Below are 14,974 nucleotides of genomic sequence, written 5' to 3'. Positions count from 1 at the left end.
TGGGTATTGACCGCAGCTGTATGTACTGACTGTACACTAGTGTCTATTTACCCATGGTAGCGAGCTGTGTGTGTAATTTCTGGGATCGATGGTGGTGTCTAATACTTCTGTTACACCTCATTCGAAACTAGGTCAGATTACTGGAATTAGATGTTTCTTTTTGCGCGAGTCTTCACACCCTTTAAATGACTTGTATCTATACGATAATGGATAAATCGTATCTACTCTGCACATTCATTGTGGTAGGTTGTAAAGTTTGCATCCTTGAAAACGTGTTTGCATAAACATTACTCTTGGGTTAATATTATTTTCTTGGGTTGGGTAATGGGGGGTGTGGGGGTTGGGAATGGTTATGGAACCCATGATGTTGACACTAAAAAAGGAATTAGATATCATAAATTTCACTTCTGTATTGAATTGCGACTTGCAGGATGAGTTTTGATTAAGAAAAGTGAAACTGGAGCAGAAATGTAAAAATAATAAGGAAAATAAGAACCCCAAATCCTATAAACCAATCATCGAATATATCATTAATGATCAATATATGTCTTAACATTTTGCAGCAAAAATATTTACAGAGCCCTGCCCAATTTGAATAACCTTTTCTATACATGAAACCATAAACTGCATTGCTGTGGTTAATTCTCTATGGCATAACTGGGTGTTCTTCTCAAAGGTCATAGTGTAAGCACATTCGTTTGTTGGAATATACATTTCTTACTAAGAACTAAGAACTTTCATAAAAAATAGAAAGTAATTCTTTGGTGAATAAGTACAACTACAGAAACGTCAGACTACCGTGTGTGTATGTACATTAATAAGTGTGGTGTGTAACACATTGCTCTATATGGTACATTGATCTAGCACTGGTATTCAAACTACTGCTGATAAACTGGTCAAACAATCGGGTAGAAAACTATTTCAGAGACTTACTTATTCACAAAATGTCTGCAAAACAATTACAGTGGGCTGACCTCTTCCTTTGACCTACCAGTCCTTACTTACTCATCCAATCACTACCATGTTGCTCAAATCTGTGAACCAAACTTTAATAGAACACCCTTTCTTTTCTTGTATGGTTCTAATAACTGCATCAATTCTGACACTGGTTGGTTTCCATGCCATCCAATCTGTTGCACCAGACTGTTGTTGATCTACATGACAAAACTTAATGTGCAATTCACTGTGCACATCACAGAACACTTACAGTTTAAGATAAAAAGTTTGATCTCGGAATCACGGATATTCAGAATCAAGAAGGTTAACACCTAATGGAAAGGTGAAGACCAGGAGCTTTCATGTAAATGAAGAAGCTCATGGGACTGTCACAAGGACAGACCTGGATTGTTTTAAATGAGACGTCTTGGCTCCCCTTCCCAAGACTTGCACCAGGATTTCAAAGCATTTAAAGTCAGTATAATGTCACTCTGCACAGGCTTAAGTTCAAATGTCTGGATAACACTTGCAATAGATCATTTAAAACTAAAGAATTTCTGTAGAGAAATTACCATGTACATATAAAATTAATAAGGCCCATTAATAGGTTGTAGTGAGAGAAGAATTGATGAATTAACTTCCACCCTAAACATGTATCTCAAATTACCATGATTAAACAGATGACTCCTTCTCCTAAAATAAATAACTGAAGAGTTTACTGAAAGAAAATCTGCACTAAATGACTCCTTATAGTGCATTACAATATACTTTCATTTGTTTTTAAATTGCAATTTATTTTCTGATCTTAAGGCAACTTTTTTAGTCCTTGAGCCCAAAACAAACTTCCGATCACTGCAGAGCATCACTGCAGCTTCATCGAATCTGCTGCAGGTTCTCTTCCTACTGCTATGGTTTCATTCACACTGACCAAAGATTTATGTTCTGATTTATAGCAGTATTCACAAGTTGACAATACTCCTGTTATAAACAATATAGTGCATATAACTGAAAAACCGTTTCTCCCATGCCATTCTCTTGAGATGAGAATTTTGGTATTCCATGAAAGGAGATTGCAAATGTTCTGTTTAATGAGAATGATAAATGACATCAAGCTTTAATTGTTAGTTGTTTCTACAGTGTACACTAATACATCGGCATACAATATTCACCTTTGACCCCTTCAAGAGAGCGATTTCATTCTCAGAAGCATACACTTTAAAAGGAATATATCCATAGTCCTGACAAGCTGTTCCCAATGTAGTCGTAACTATAAAGCATACAAGGCCCTGATTGCTGGTTGGTCTGCAAAGATGAACCTGAGAGTGCCATGTCTTGCCAGTGTATATGTTATGACTGCATCAGTCGCTTGTCATCATCATGTGGATTGTTCTGGAGTTCAGATAAGTATACAATGCTTCATACTTACAAAGTGTATATCACAACTTGTTGATAACTACTTCCAAATGCTCAGTTTTACATAAATTTTACAGATTAGTAAAATGTAGATCATGTTTTCTCATGTACCCATCGTGACACTCTGATCAGGGCTGGTAGCACTCGGTGCTGTGGAGGAGGAGTTGCTTGCAATTTCAGTTTCGGCAGACACCTTCTCCTTGGAGACAGTACTGGATGTTGATGTAGCGGGTGATGCCGGACTAGCTTCATCCATACTTGGCCACTGTGTCTGCTCCTCCACGCGACTCAATCTCTCTTTCAGAGCATCTAAGGCAATTTTCCTGTGCATGGAAGAAAATAAAATATTGAAAAGCAAAGCTTGAAATATGGTGCGAATATAAGTACAGTACACACGTTTCCTTGAAGACCACGGCACAAGAAAGAGAATTTGTGTAATCATGGGCGCAGATAAATGTGTGGAATGTACATAACCTTCTACTGACTATCCTCATTTAGGAAGAGCACCGTTGTTTACTGTATTGTACTTTGTATATTATGTTCCTTTCCCATGCCATTCAGAATAATTGTCATACAAAAGCAGATCTACTGATCAAGGACCTTAAAGCTAAGAATTTAAGAAAGCCAGGGGAAGATGCCAGCTTTGTCCTCTCCAGAAGATGAGGGCAAACGTTTAGAAATGACAAGGTAGGGCTTGCACAAGGCTTCAAGTAATATGGTACAGTAAACATGAGGAGACTTCAGGCCAACCGTTCTCAAATAACTGCTACCGTATGATACTGTGATCTAAAACCGTATAAAGTTCTGTACTTTTCAATGAACTGAAAAAAAAAGAAGTTACCCTGAGCAATAGAACACTCAGTGTCACAAAAAGAAAAGGAATTCTCAATACAGACACAAAAACACTCAAAATCTACACAAGGCCTTGCATTGTGAAACAAAAATGATCAAGGTGACTGCATGGTATTAAATCAAGTACTATACAATACATATGGAATTCCTCAGACTGAGTCAGGAAAGTGACCTCTTGTGTAAAATCACAGTCCTAGTAGGATTAAGGTATTGCATTGTCAATACATTACAAGACAATATCTTGTGCTCAAGGTTCACAACAACACTAATCATACATCACTATACCGATACTGTATAAAATTCAAACCTATTTTCAGTATGTCCATATCAGGCAAAAACCTTTGCAGTACCGTTAAAACCACTGTAATTTCACAAGCTTTAACAAAATACATCAAAAGGGTCATCAGTAGTGGCCCACAATTTTACCACACTTAAAATTGGTACAAGTTTTGAAAAGAACTTTCTGACCAAGTGTATCTTGCATATTTTGGGGGCAATACTGATATTTTTTCAAAGTCTTTAAAGTAGAAATAAGAGTAGATTTCCTTCAGACTTTCACTGCATTGTATTGTTCAAATTTCTTACATCACAGTGATTCCATACATTGACATGTGACCAGATATCTTAAAGAATTCTATTTGGTTTGTTTGCATACATACAGTACTATTTTTATAACAAAGACTAAGGCACAGCTGTGTTCACACTGATCGTTAGTATTTGACCAAAAAAAAAAACAGTTTTCTTGTAATCAACTAGATATCATTTGCTAAACTACAAAGAACAGAATTCTAATGCCATTTACACTATGCAAAGAATTACTTCTTTGTTCTCAAGTAAATTGTGTAGGCCACTTTCTACAGTACCACAGAGTACACTCAGTATACTGTATATAGCAATGTGAATGCTGAGGTATCAGGGCCTTTGTCCACACAGCTTTTTTTCCACTAATACAAAAACCAGTAAACCAGTAAACAGTATGGAGTGTTAGCTCAGTGGTTAACGCCGGTGCCTTTCAATCATAAGGTCCCCGGTTCGAGTCACTCCCAGATTAATGTATGTCGTCCAGTTACAGAGTTGTTGACAATTTACAATTCATAATCATGGACATTAAATATGAATGTAAGAGACTGACTTCAGTCAGCTTGCGGCATTGATAAGCCAATGAGGCTTCACTCGCGAGTTCCTGCTTGCAGGAGGATCTAATATACATAAACTGTTGGTACTAAAATGCTGTTTGGGACAAGATTAATTAATTATAAATAAACTGTGAAAATGTAAAGAATTGCTATAACAACTGAGCAATGCAACCATTATCTTGAGGTGATCTCATACATATAGTACAGTAGCCATTGCTTTGCTGGTGGTTGCCAGTCGGAGGCCACAATCAATACCTAATAATTTACTTCATCAGCATGTAACACTCCAGCTCCATTAGATTCAGGGATTTCAAGAAAATGTCATATTGCTTTAGCATACAACAATAAGCATTCAAAGTTCAAACAGGGGAATGCTGACTAAGAAATTATTCTAAACAAGTTTTGAAAAGATAAAAAAAAAGAGTAAAGATTTTTTTTCTTTTTGGCTAGAAGAGGATTTTATCCAGTGATTTTCAGGACTTCACATTTGTAAACAAACTACAGTAGCCTAGACTTAGTACTGCTATTCACAACAAATATATCTAGTGTAGGCTACTTTCCAAGCAAGATTTGGTGGAAAAAACAGTCATTTGTTATCAACTGCATTTTGAACTGAGATTGGTAGCCTGCGTTTTCTGTGTACATCAGTCAGGTGGATGGTGTCGAATATTGCACCTCAAGGCACCACGCAGAGAATCAAATGTTATGGAAAAGAACCTAGATCATAGTTTAATGTACATTTCTGCTATAACCAACTACAGTATCTACACCTTTCCTCATAAATATCCAAGCCCAAGTTAATGTATCACCATGCTGTGATTGTCAGCCTGGGCTTTGAAAAAATCAATATAGTGCCAAAGTCTAACAAAACAAAAGTGTATATCTAGTACATACATACTGATATAGCCATTCATATCATTTGTCAATAGTCATTCATGCACAATTTTGCAAATTTATGCAACCATTGCAAGTCAAAGGGTACTGTAGCTTTGGGTAACGTCAAAGACTGTAGACTGTCTAAAATCCATGCTATTTGTAATATTATCTGACAACAACATCAGGTTATATCTAATCTCTTAAATTAAGGAGACTTGGATGGTCAAAGTTTAGCTCTTGAAGAAAACAAGATATCTAGTGTTACACTATGAAATTGATGATGTGATAAACATATGATTGTCATGATACTTTACTACTGCAACTCTGTGGTACAACTTGGCTGGGCATCTAATGTTTTGCATTAGTCTTAATAGGTGATATCTTTTGGCAAATTCCCACAAATACGTGAAAATATGTGAATTGTGTGAAACACCACAATACATAATGACTCGATAATTGAAATTAGGTGCATAGATGTTCAAGAGGAGAAGCAGGGGTGCAAAAGTGGATAGATCAGGCAGCAGCAACTAAATGTCTGGACAATTCTTTTTAATGAATTGGATCATATTAAGTTGGAAAGTACATTTACTTATTGAAAGCCTCTTCTTGTGGAGCCTAGCCACTACAAGAGTGTACAGTATTAACACAGTACTTATAACAACATAACATAGTATTTAAAATTTATATAGCGCTTGCTTACTACTTATGTGACTTACAAGCTGATAATTTATCATACAATGCCTAGATATATAGGTACAAACTACAAACTGACAATTGATGCATACAGAAATTATATAGATCACTATATCACATCCAGGAAACAATTAAACATTCAGACCAAAGGAATAAGGAAATCAGATCTTCCTACGGTAAGTCTGAAAATACGCAAATGACTTTCCATTACATAGAATGGAAAGTCAAACATCATTTGCTCTGTATTACAACCACTGTCCATGAACTTACAGTAAATTAGTTCACCTAAAGATAAAAGAACAGTCCTTGCGGAATGTAGAGTTGAATTCAAGGCATTTTAGTCATTATTCCATCGAACTGCACTGCGCAACACCAATTCCCCTTCACATAAAGTTTCAACTTTTGAAATTACCTGGCTAGTGGCTTTATTTAAAGCCTCCTATATTTTTATTGCATACTTGTGCTTAGTACAGTAGTGGGAGCTGAGTGCAATTATGAGCAGTGCTAAGTAATTTGACAGTACAATCAAGTTTATTTTTTTTCTTCCAGTTAATTTTCTAATATGACATAAGTAAACTTACCAGCATATTAACAACACCTTGCTATATACACTTTAACAACAGTGAATGAGTTGGAATAGCAAACAAAAAAACAGTGGCTGACAGACTGAAAATTCATTTCCATCCAATCAAACTCCTTAACTTTGGTTTGATGGGAAGGTCTTTCGAGCATTTTAGTTGGTCGTTACTATCTTGGTGTGGATTAACCCTGGTAGATATTATCAACAAACTGACACAAATTAATACTTTAGCTGTCTTACAGCAGAATCAGTCTCTTTTGCATATATTTTTCCTCCCCCATAAGGTTATTCAATTGCAATACACTCCATATAAAGTATCCACTCACAACCAAACAGGTAACACTTTCAATAAATATTAAGTAAATCCATCTTGGCTAAACATTTTGGTTATATATTTTAATAAGCTGTATGAAGGATAGTTCAGTGATATATACTTCATGGGTGGGAAGAAAGACGTGGCCTACCCTTTGTTTTAGTAATGACAATCATGTTTGTGCACAAACAAAGCAAGAGAAATCATCAAAATACCGAAACATAATGCATGACCTAAATAAACAATTCCCAAGCGGCTGTAAAAATTGTCCAACAGAATTATAACTTAATGAGGTACACAGTACTTATGCTGGTAGGTCAAACACTGCATGCCTTTGTGTTCAAGATAAACAGATTCCTTCCTGTTGGTACAGTATGTGTGAGTTACAGTTTGTGACAGAGACAAATTGTGTGTAAACTAGCATTGATCATCTCTCAAAGGAACCATGGCAGACTGAATTATGACTGGACAAGAGTACTAATCTTCTGAGAAACAGCATGAGTTAGTTTCCAATAGTCTGGTGTCGCTATGCCACTGATCTGATGACAATGACAGATTCAATACTGTTAATGTACATAGTAATGCATGTAGCATCTATGCTCTACCATTAGTGTAGTCTTGTTAAGACCCCAGTATGAACAGCCTAGTGTACCTTTCTTTTTCACAAAGCTATTTTCCGGTATCTTTTTGCTGCCTGGAGAACCGTCCCCGCGGCAACGCTTTCGATTGATACTAGGATCTTGCACATTTCTCCCAAGCCATGTTATAGTTTCCTTAGATTTTGAAATATTTGCGTCAATCGCCAATTGGGCCCACTTCCCCCAAAATGTTTATTCCAGCCCTGCCTGCCGCAGTGAACAATCAATGGGCCTTAGATTGGTTTGTACACTGCTAGACGGTCGCAAATTGCTGTGGAAGATACACGATTTCACATGACACGATCATGGAAGACATCCTCCACCCCCCCCCCCACCCCTCTCACCCAGGGCACATGTCACTGAGTCAGCTCATCCGATGATGCAGTTTAGTTACAGCTCTTGTTACATTTGGGTACAGAAAGCTATTATGGTGCAGCAATAGCTCAGAATGTATAGATCACAATGAACAGAATGACCTAACAGTAGTTTTGTCTTCATGACTGACTATTGATATTCACATTTATCCCTTCAGTCCACAATCCACAAAGGTCATCCAAGTGAGTGGTTTGGTGAAATTTAAATGTAAAAAAGAAGAGAGTAAATGTTATGATATAAATGAGGTATTTAGTGTTCCTACCTTCTCCTCTCTGCATCAGCAGGATCAGTTCCCGGCAGATTGATTGTTATCGAGGAGGGAGCCCCGACATCATATTTCCTGATCTGCTTTTTGCAAACTTTGATCTTCACAAGGAAGCTGTGGACTGGTTATAAGAGTTACAGGTATATAATAGGTACAGTATGAGAGCCATGGTTAAGTTAGTGCAATCATGGCAAACAAAAATATTGGAATGTCAATAGTAAACATAAGCATGTATGGGACAATGATGATAGGTTTATGGCACTATATTATTTTTAGGGACTGGGATGGTGTTTCTCATTTGCACTTACAATAGGTTACCCCCAAAATGCAGTAACTCTAAACCATACTGTTTGATTATCCTTGCCTTTGAGCATAACTTCACTAACAGGTCGTAACACACCCCAAGAAGGATGTCCCATGAAACCTTTCCAGATTCTGGCATGATTGGCTTGGAAGATTTCAGGAAGAAGACGTGATAGAGGGGTGGGGAAATTTTGAAATCTTGCTATGTTTCAATCTTCTCTTGCTTTAATCATATATTACAATAAGTCTTAGTTTAGGATCTTGAAATACCTGTGTTTGCTGCTAGAGAAATTGGTGGTCTGACAACTTCTGGAAAGAAACTGGCAAAGTTGAAGCTATCGGCCATATCGCCCCGTCCTTCAGCATTTGGTAACTTCTGATAAAATCTGAGATAAACCCAGCTAACCATGAAACCTTTGATGAAAATCATAAATACAAATTAGGGAGGAAGTATTGGAATTTAGCACTTACAGTAGCCTAGGCCTATGGTGATTTATCAAAATATTATTTATGACAGGGTTAAGTATTATACGAACAACCAATACATATATAAGTACTAGTAAAGAACATAGCACATGGAACTATAGAAACTAACAAAGCAACACAAATGTCCACAATTGGAGAGGGACCTTATTGAAGTTGTCATGCAACTTTTGCGTTCAAACTAGATTTCAGAAGAGGCATTTAACATTGTAGTTGGCTAGTATCAAGACATTGATGGGGATATTGTACCTGTAATGATGAGACATGGATGAGATCCAGGCACCAGTCCAAGCAGCCTCATAACGATGGAAACCATTACAACGATCAATGGTAGGTCTTTCACTCTGAGCTTTAGACCCAACGGTGGTAGTTCGTGATCCCCAATCGACTGCTTTAAAGCTACTGTTACGCCAACTATGTAAGCTGATAGTCCATATAAATGTGTATGAAATAGGTATTCAACATTGAAAGTTGCTAAGTAGAGGAAAACATAAACTACTGACGAACAAATGGCTGACCCTGCAGTCACAATTACAAAAAACAAGAGCATTTCCAATGCCCCCCATATTGGCTCCAACAGTTTGCCACATAAAAGCACAAATGCGAAGTCTATGATCACAAACCAAATGTGTATCTCTACAAACTGATGAGTAACTAAGCTCCAGAAATGAAACCCTGGAGGGAAGATCAGCCCAGGGGTTACCGACAGGGCATTGAGGAATGATTCTGTGTCGACAAAGATAGATATAAAATATAAGAAAACCACTCCAACACAAACTGATTTCACCACAACACTGCTCTTGTTAAACATCAGCCTAATGTAGTCGGCGTTTACTGGCGACGTCGGGCTCACAGATGCCATTTTGCTACATGTCCTGTATTCGAACTCCTTTTCGCTCCAGATGACTGATCTAACACCTCCCCAAATTAGGAACTTTCCTGCTAGGTTATCAACCGGCGGTATAACTTACTAGTACTGCCCACACAGTTTGTGAAGAGGATGAAGGCTAGGCTGAAGATAGGATGTGCGTTAAACTCATATACTAAACCTACAGTCGCAATAGGACAGTTTATAGATTTCGTACTACACTAATAGCCCACACGTAGGATGTTGTTTTCCATCCTTAGATAGGAGGATCATGGATGTCGCCCTCAACTTCTAGCTAAGATATTACTTAACTAGATATGAAAGCTTTCGCAAACGGAAATTGCAAACTTCTTGTGTTTTTTTATATTTTTTTTAGTAGTTTAGCATGCTGAATTGTGCTATTTAAATCCTTTATGATTAATGTAAGAAACTCGGATCTTAAGTTGAGGTTATAGTCGTTTAACCGTGCCCTAATCACTTATCTGACGGTAATCCCAAATTATATGACTGCGACGATGCACACCATTTACAAGATCGATTCAAAGCTGTCAGATTCTTCCAAATGTGTCATGCCTTTGTCTGTAGTAAGTGCTTACCTTGCTGTAGTGTTGGAATATGTGATGTGGAGTTTTCGTGAACTCAAAAGTCACTGAGATATTGGGTAAATCTGAGCAGCCCGCTCGGGTAGGCTGGTAGTACAATGCAGGGGCGTATCCAGGATTTTCTAACCCGGGGGACGCGAATTACTATCTAAGCGGAGCGCCACCATCAGTTGGCGCGCAGCGTACAAGAAAATTTCTGGTTTTGATATCCCCCAGATCACCGGAAATGGCACATCTCGGCCTTGAAAATGACCAACCAGATGTACACTTTTGCCTGAGAACCAAGTATTTCCCAATAGTTTTTTTTCCATCCATAACCTTTTTCAAGATTTGTCACCAGTCACACATCATGTTCGACCTCATCGCAACTCTCGTGGGATTGCTCTGTAGGTCATTCTACGTGGCGGCCCACAATACCCGTTAGCCCCACTTTTCCATTTATTTGTTCAGAATTTGAAAATTCACATATCTCGTGAAATAAATTCACTCTGAAACCTACCCAAAATGTTGCACAAATTTTCATGTATGGACAACCAATATAAAAAAAAACCTTCCTTCAACCCCTAACAGACCGGTCAAAATTTGCGCGAGTGGAGGGAAGTATGTTTAAGAATGATAGTCAGGGAATTTTCGAAAATTCAGACACAGTTAATTTGTTGGTGCATGAGCGCTGATCATATGGATAATGGTGGGGACGCGTGTCTGTTCTCTGATACTATCTAAGCGGAGCGCGACCACGGGTTCGCGAGTAGCGTGCAAGATTTTTTTTGGCAAATATTCCTCCCAGATCGCCGGAAATAACACTTCCCAGACCCAATGATGCTCCCAAACCTCCTTAAGTTTTAAAACTCATGGGTTAGAAATTTAGTTTGGGGAAATACATGGGCGTCCACAGAAAAAAAATCAGGGACAGATATTCCAAGCAGACTTTTGTATACGATGGGTCTGGGGTCCTCTCCCAGAAAATAATTATTGACTGCCGCAAATGCGATTTCCGTCCTATATATTTAAACTGAGGATAAATATTATAAAACGAGAAATGGACGTGAAGCTAGCTCAAATTGGCAACACATAGTGTGAGTTGCTAATGATTGTTTTGTTCGCACTCAGTCCATTTTGCTGACCACAAAGGAAAAATGGAAACGTCAAAAATTGAGTTGTCGGTGTAAGGGGTAGGCTGAGGCGCACGACCCTTCCGAAATCCGATACTGGCTACCCTGTGTACCGTATATAATAGGAATAGGAATTTCACTGTTCCTCTATCTCTTCCCGGTGTCTTGGCGTTTTTCTTCTGCTCCCTTCTTTTCTCCTTTTTCTCTCTTTCTTCTTTTTCTTTTCCCTTCCTTCCTCCTCTCTCCCCCCTCTTTTCCCCCTTTTTGAAAACCTAACGATCAACCCGTATACATTAACCGATTGTCAAACCGCCTCCCAGAAATATTAAACAACATCTCATTAGCGATTGGGAAAAGAATCTACTCCCTATCCACCCAACCAGGGAGTTGTTCCATAACAACTCCGGATCCCTGCTTCAACAAAGATAGCTAAGGCAGTCCCCGACTATGAAGGGTACACCCGCAATCTGGAAGACCTCAACCGGGCGCAATACCGTCAAGCCCAAAACCACTAAGGCAAAGAAAACCGGAAAAGAAAAATCACTTGGTTCAACTCCCCTTTAGATGAAACGTTAGCACTCAGTATTTTCTCCAGCTTATTGGCAAATACCGGTACTTCCCTCCGGGAGCGATTTTTGTTCGTAGTAGCCTATAGAAGGGAAGAATATGAATTATTCATCGATATTACCCTATTAGGCCTATACGCTTATGAATAATGGATTGTTTAAATAAGTTTTTTGTTGATCCGTCACTGGCTACCCTCTGTATATAATAGGGATCAGTGCTCACTGTTCCTCTTTCTCTTCCCGGTGTCTTGGCATTTTTCTTCTGTTCCCTCCTTTTTCTCTTTCTTCTTTTTCTTTTCCCTTCCTTCCTCTCTTTCTATCTCTATTTCCCCCTCTTTTTCCCTTTTTTCTTCTCTCTTTTTTTCTCTCTTCTTTTATTTACCCGAGGGGGTGGGGCGCCCCTAACAACCCCTGGATACGCGCTTGTTATTATTATTAGAATGCCCCAGGGATGGACTTAAGTTAGGAGTATAGTAGTATAGAAAAAAATGATAGGAGTATAGACAAAAAAAGAAGGTCAAACCAAATTCAATTTCAACTTCGATGGATACAATGTATGAAGAAGACGTACGAATGATCTGGCTATTTGCGCTACAACGCAAAGCGCCCTCACTTTTCATAAGGCTCCAGTAGTCTCAATACTTGTTTGCTGATGAAACTTCCGAAGCAAACTTCCGAATTAGCTTCAATGTTCATAATTCTAAATGCACTCTGACCAGGTGCAAAAGCTGTCGCAATTGAAATTTATTTTCTGTTGCGCTATGGCGCGAGCGAACGATTTACCGTAAACTGACTTCGACCGCCCATGTCAGAATATGTTCATTACACAAATGCAAACAAAAGTAGTCTACAAATGCTGCCTGATCAATGTTTACGCAGACCTATACTCTTATCATCCACTTTTTACAATTCCACGGAGGAAACGTCTGCAAATACCAGTTTATTCATTGCAATGGAAGTAATGACACCATTTCGACAAGCTCCATCGGTATAAGACCGAGAGAAAGATACTATTCAAGAGAAGGGACCTAAGACAGGCAAGCCACGAAAATGAGAGTATTCCTAGGCCTAAAGGTTGTAAACAAAACAGAGAGATTTGATTAGCGCATGTTCTGTTGGGCGGGGCTTGTAAAATTTGATTGAAGTTTGTAGAAACTACGGACTCGTTAAAACATCTGTTGGCGACTTTTATTTCAGCTCAACATTTTTAACGACAAATAACTCAATAAAAATAATGAGTGTTGATATGAAAGTTGCATAGAACAGTGTCACTTCACTGAACTTTTAGTGCAGTAAGCTGGAAAGTTCGAAGTTTCTATATAGTTTCTCGATTTCTATATATGGAATCTACATGCATCATCGTAAATGCATGAAAGACATATATGAAAGCATTGACTCAGATTTATGAGTAATATCATAGTCCTTATAGTATATATGTCTGTCTAAAGAAATGAAGCCATCTCTCTCACAATAACTGTTTGAAATCACGTATACACTTCCCTGCACCAGACATTGACACCAATAGGGATTGAAGTCCCATAAAGTGTTTCAAATGCTTTCCTCCCTTTAAGATTATCTACTGTTAAAATGGTGAGCTCCTCACTGCTTGTGGATTGATAAACTGGCCACCTATACTCACTGTCAGTACTAGCTTCAGATATGTTTGTACTGATGTAACCCCGTCCTTTCCTAGCTTAATTCAAACCGGCAATGCTAAGTGGAGCCCATATTTTTTTTTTAAAAAAGTCACAATGTAAAATTTTCACACTGTTTGAATGAAACAAAGTTTGAACCAAACTTTTGGGAATATAAACATCAATAGCACCCCCTAAAAAAATGATATTTTGGAATAGATCCGTATTTCAGCTTAATTCTAACACTCAAACCAATTCTATAGCTAAAATGGTTAGGAAGATAAAAATTTGTCAGTCTTAGTTTTTTTGGGGGGGGGCACAATCCACCCAGACAAGGGTTGGAGAGTTAATGACAGTAACTTCAATTACAATTTTACTGAGTAAGAGATCAAGGCTGGAAAAATCTCATCAGGAGTAACCAAAAGTGTACCTACGCTCTATACTGGTGAGGAGTGGCATGAGGTCTTTGTTGAAAGAGTCTAGGTATCTACATCCATTCATATCTGCAACCTTATAAACATTGTCTCGAAGCTGCTAAAAGAGGTAAGATGGTCTTTGCTATGATCAAGAGGAACTTCAGTTTTCTGAAAGAGGACATAGTTGTTAGGCTTTATAAGCAGTTGGTTAGGCCTCATCTGGAGTATGCTGTGCAGGCTTGAGACCCATATTTTTGCTAAGGATAAGGAAGTACTCGAGAAGGTACAGAGGAGGGCTACTAGGATGATTAGTTCCTTCAAGGGTGTTCCTTATTATAGGCGGTTATACAGCTGCTAAATCTCACCACACTGGAGCTTAAGAGGTAACGTGGTGACTTGACTCTCAATATTGTGTATGGGTTTGACAATTTATCCTTCACTAACTTTTTCTTGTTTAAGTTCATTGTCTTAAACTCTTTAGAAGTTACAGAGTAGGATTAATTTTCGGCATTTTTTCTAATAGAATTGTGATTGATTGTAATGGTTTGCCTGAGGAAGTTTTACTTGCAAGTAGTGTGAACGGGTCTAAGAATGCTTTGGACAAGCACTTGAAGCATTGTAAAAGGGTCTGATTTTTTGTGTCTTCAGTTTTTTCTCCCTCTCCTAAAGGGTCCTTGATGGGGAGTTGATTGTTCTTCTTGATCCTTTTCCCCCTACTAAACTAAACTAAATTTACCATTGATCTCTCTGATTTGGTTTGGTGGTAGTATCTTGATAGGCAGGAGTTCTCTGAATGACCTATATGTATACGAGGTTGGTTTGTTGTCTACAGTTACCGTTGCTTTGTATACAACATATACTGACAAAGCAATTCCCGTGTAGAGGGCAGGGTACATGGGCTACACTCTCGGTT

The 14,974-nt window shown here is 38.2% G+C and overlaps 2 protein-coding genes across 3 annotated transcripts in view; one reads left to right on the top strand and one right to left on the bottom strand.

The window, feature by feature from the left end:
* Positions 1-395: 395 nt before the first annotated feature.
* LOC139961270 (transmembrane protein 115-like) lies at positions 396-9,998 on the bottom strand. Its single transcript, XM_071960367.1, has 4 exons — positions 9,113-9,998; positions 8,651-8,794; positions 8,075-8,198; positions 396-2,672 (listed from the first exon to the last, which is right to left on the bottom strand). The coding sequence occupies exons 1-4, from the start codon at positions 9,723-9,725 to the stop codon at positions 2,453-2,455; spliced, it is 1,101 nt and encodes a 366-aa protein (XP_071816468.1). The 5' UTR covers positions 9,726-9,998; the 3' UTR covers positions 396-2,452.
* A 3,913-nt stretch (positions 9,999-13,911) lies between these two features.
* LOC139961266 (fibroblast growth factor receptor 2-like) overlaps positions 13,912-14,974 on the top strand; it is an 80,206-nt gene continuing 79,143 nt past the window's right edge. Inside the window, exon 1 of one of the 2 annotated variants that reach the window (XM_071960353.1) lies at positions 13,912-14,128. The gene's annotated coding sequence lies outside the window, so the exon portion shown is untranslated. Of the gene's footprint in view, positions 14,189-14,974 lie in introns of both variants that reach the window. The other variant, XM_071960352.1, reaches the window with a different exon arrangement.

The sequence above is a fragment of the Apostichopus japonicus genome, chromosome 20 (assembly GCF_037975245.1).
Source record: "Apostichopus japonicus isolate 1M-3 chromosome 20, ASM3797524v1, whole genome shotgun sequence".
Lineage (NCBI taxonomy): Eukaryota > Metazoa > Echinodermata > Holothuroidea > Aspidochirotida > Stichopodidae > Apostichopus > Apostichopus japonicus.
This window is presented reverse-complemented; position numbering and strand designations above follow the sequence as displayed.

Bases quoted from the DNA above. Each gene is read 5' to 3' on its own strand.
- LOC139961270 (XM_071960367.1), bottom strand. From the start codon at position 9,725: ATGGCATCTGTGAGCCCGACGTCGCCAGTAAACGCCGACTACATTAGG. The intron at 8,795-9,112 runs GTACAATATCCC...TTTTCATCAAAG, and splicing joins TCCATGTCTCATCATTACAG to GTTTCATGGTTAGCTGGGTT. The intron at 8,199-8,650 runs GTATTTCAAGAT...TCTTATAACCAG, and splicing joins TTCTCTAGCAGCAAACACAG to TCCACAGCTTCCTTGTGAAG.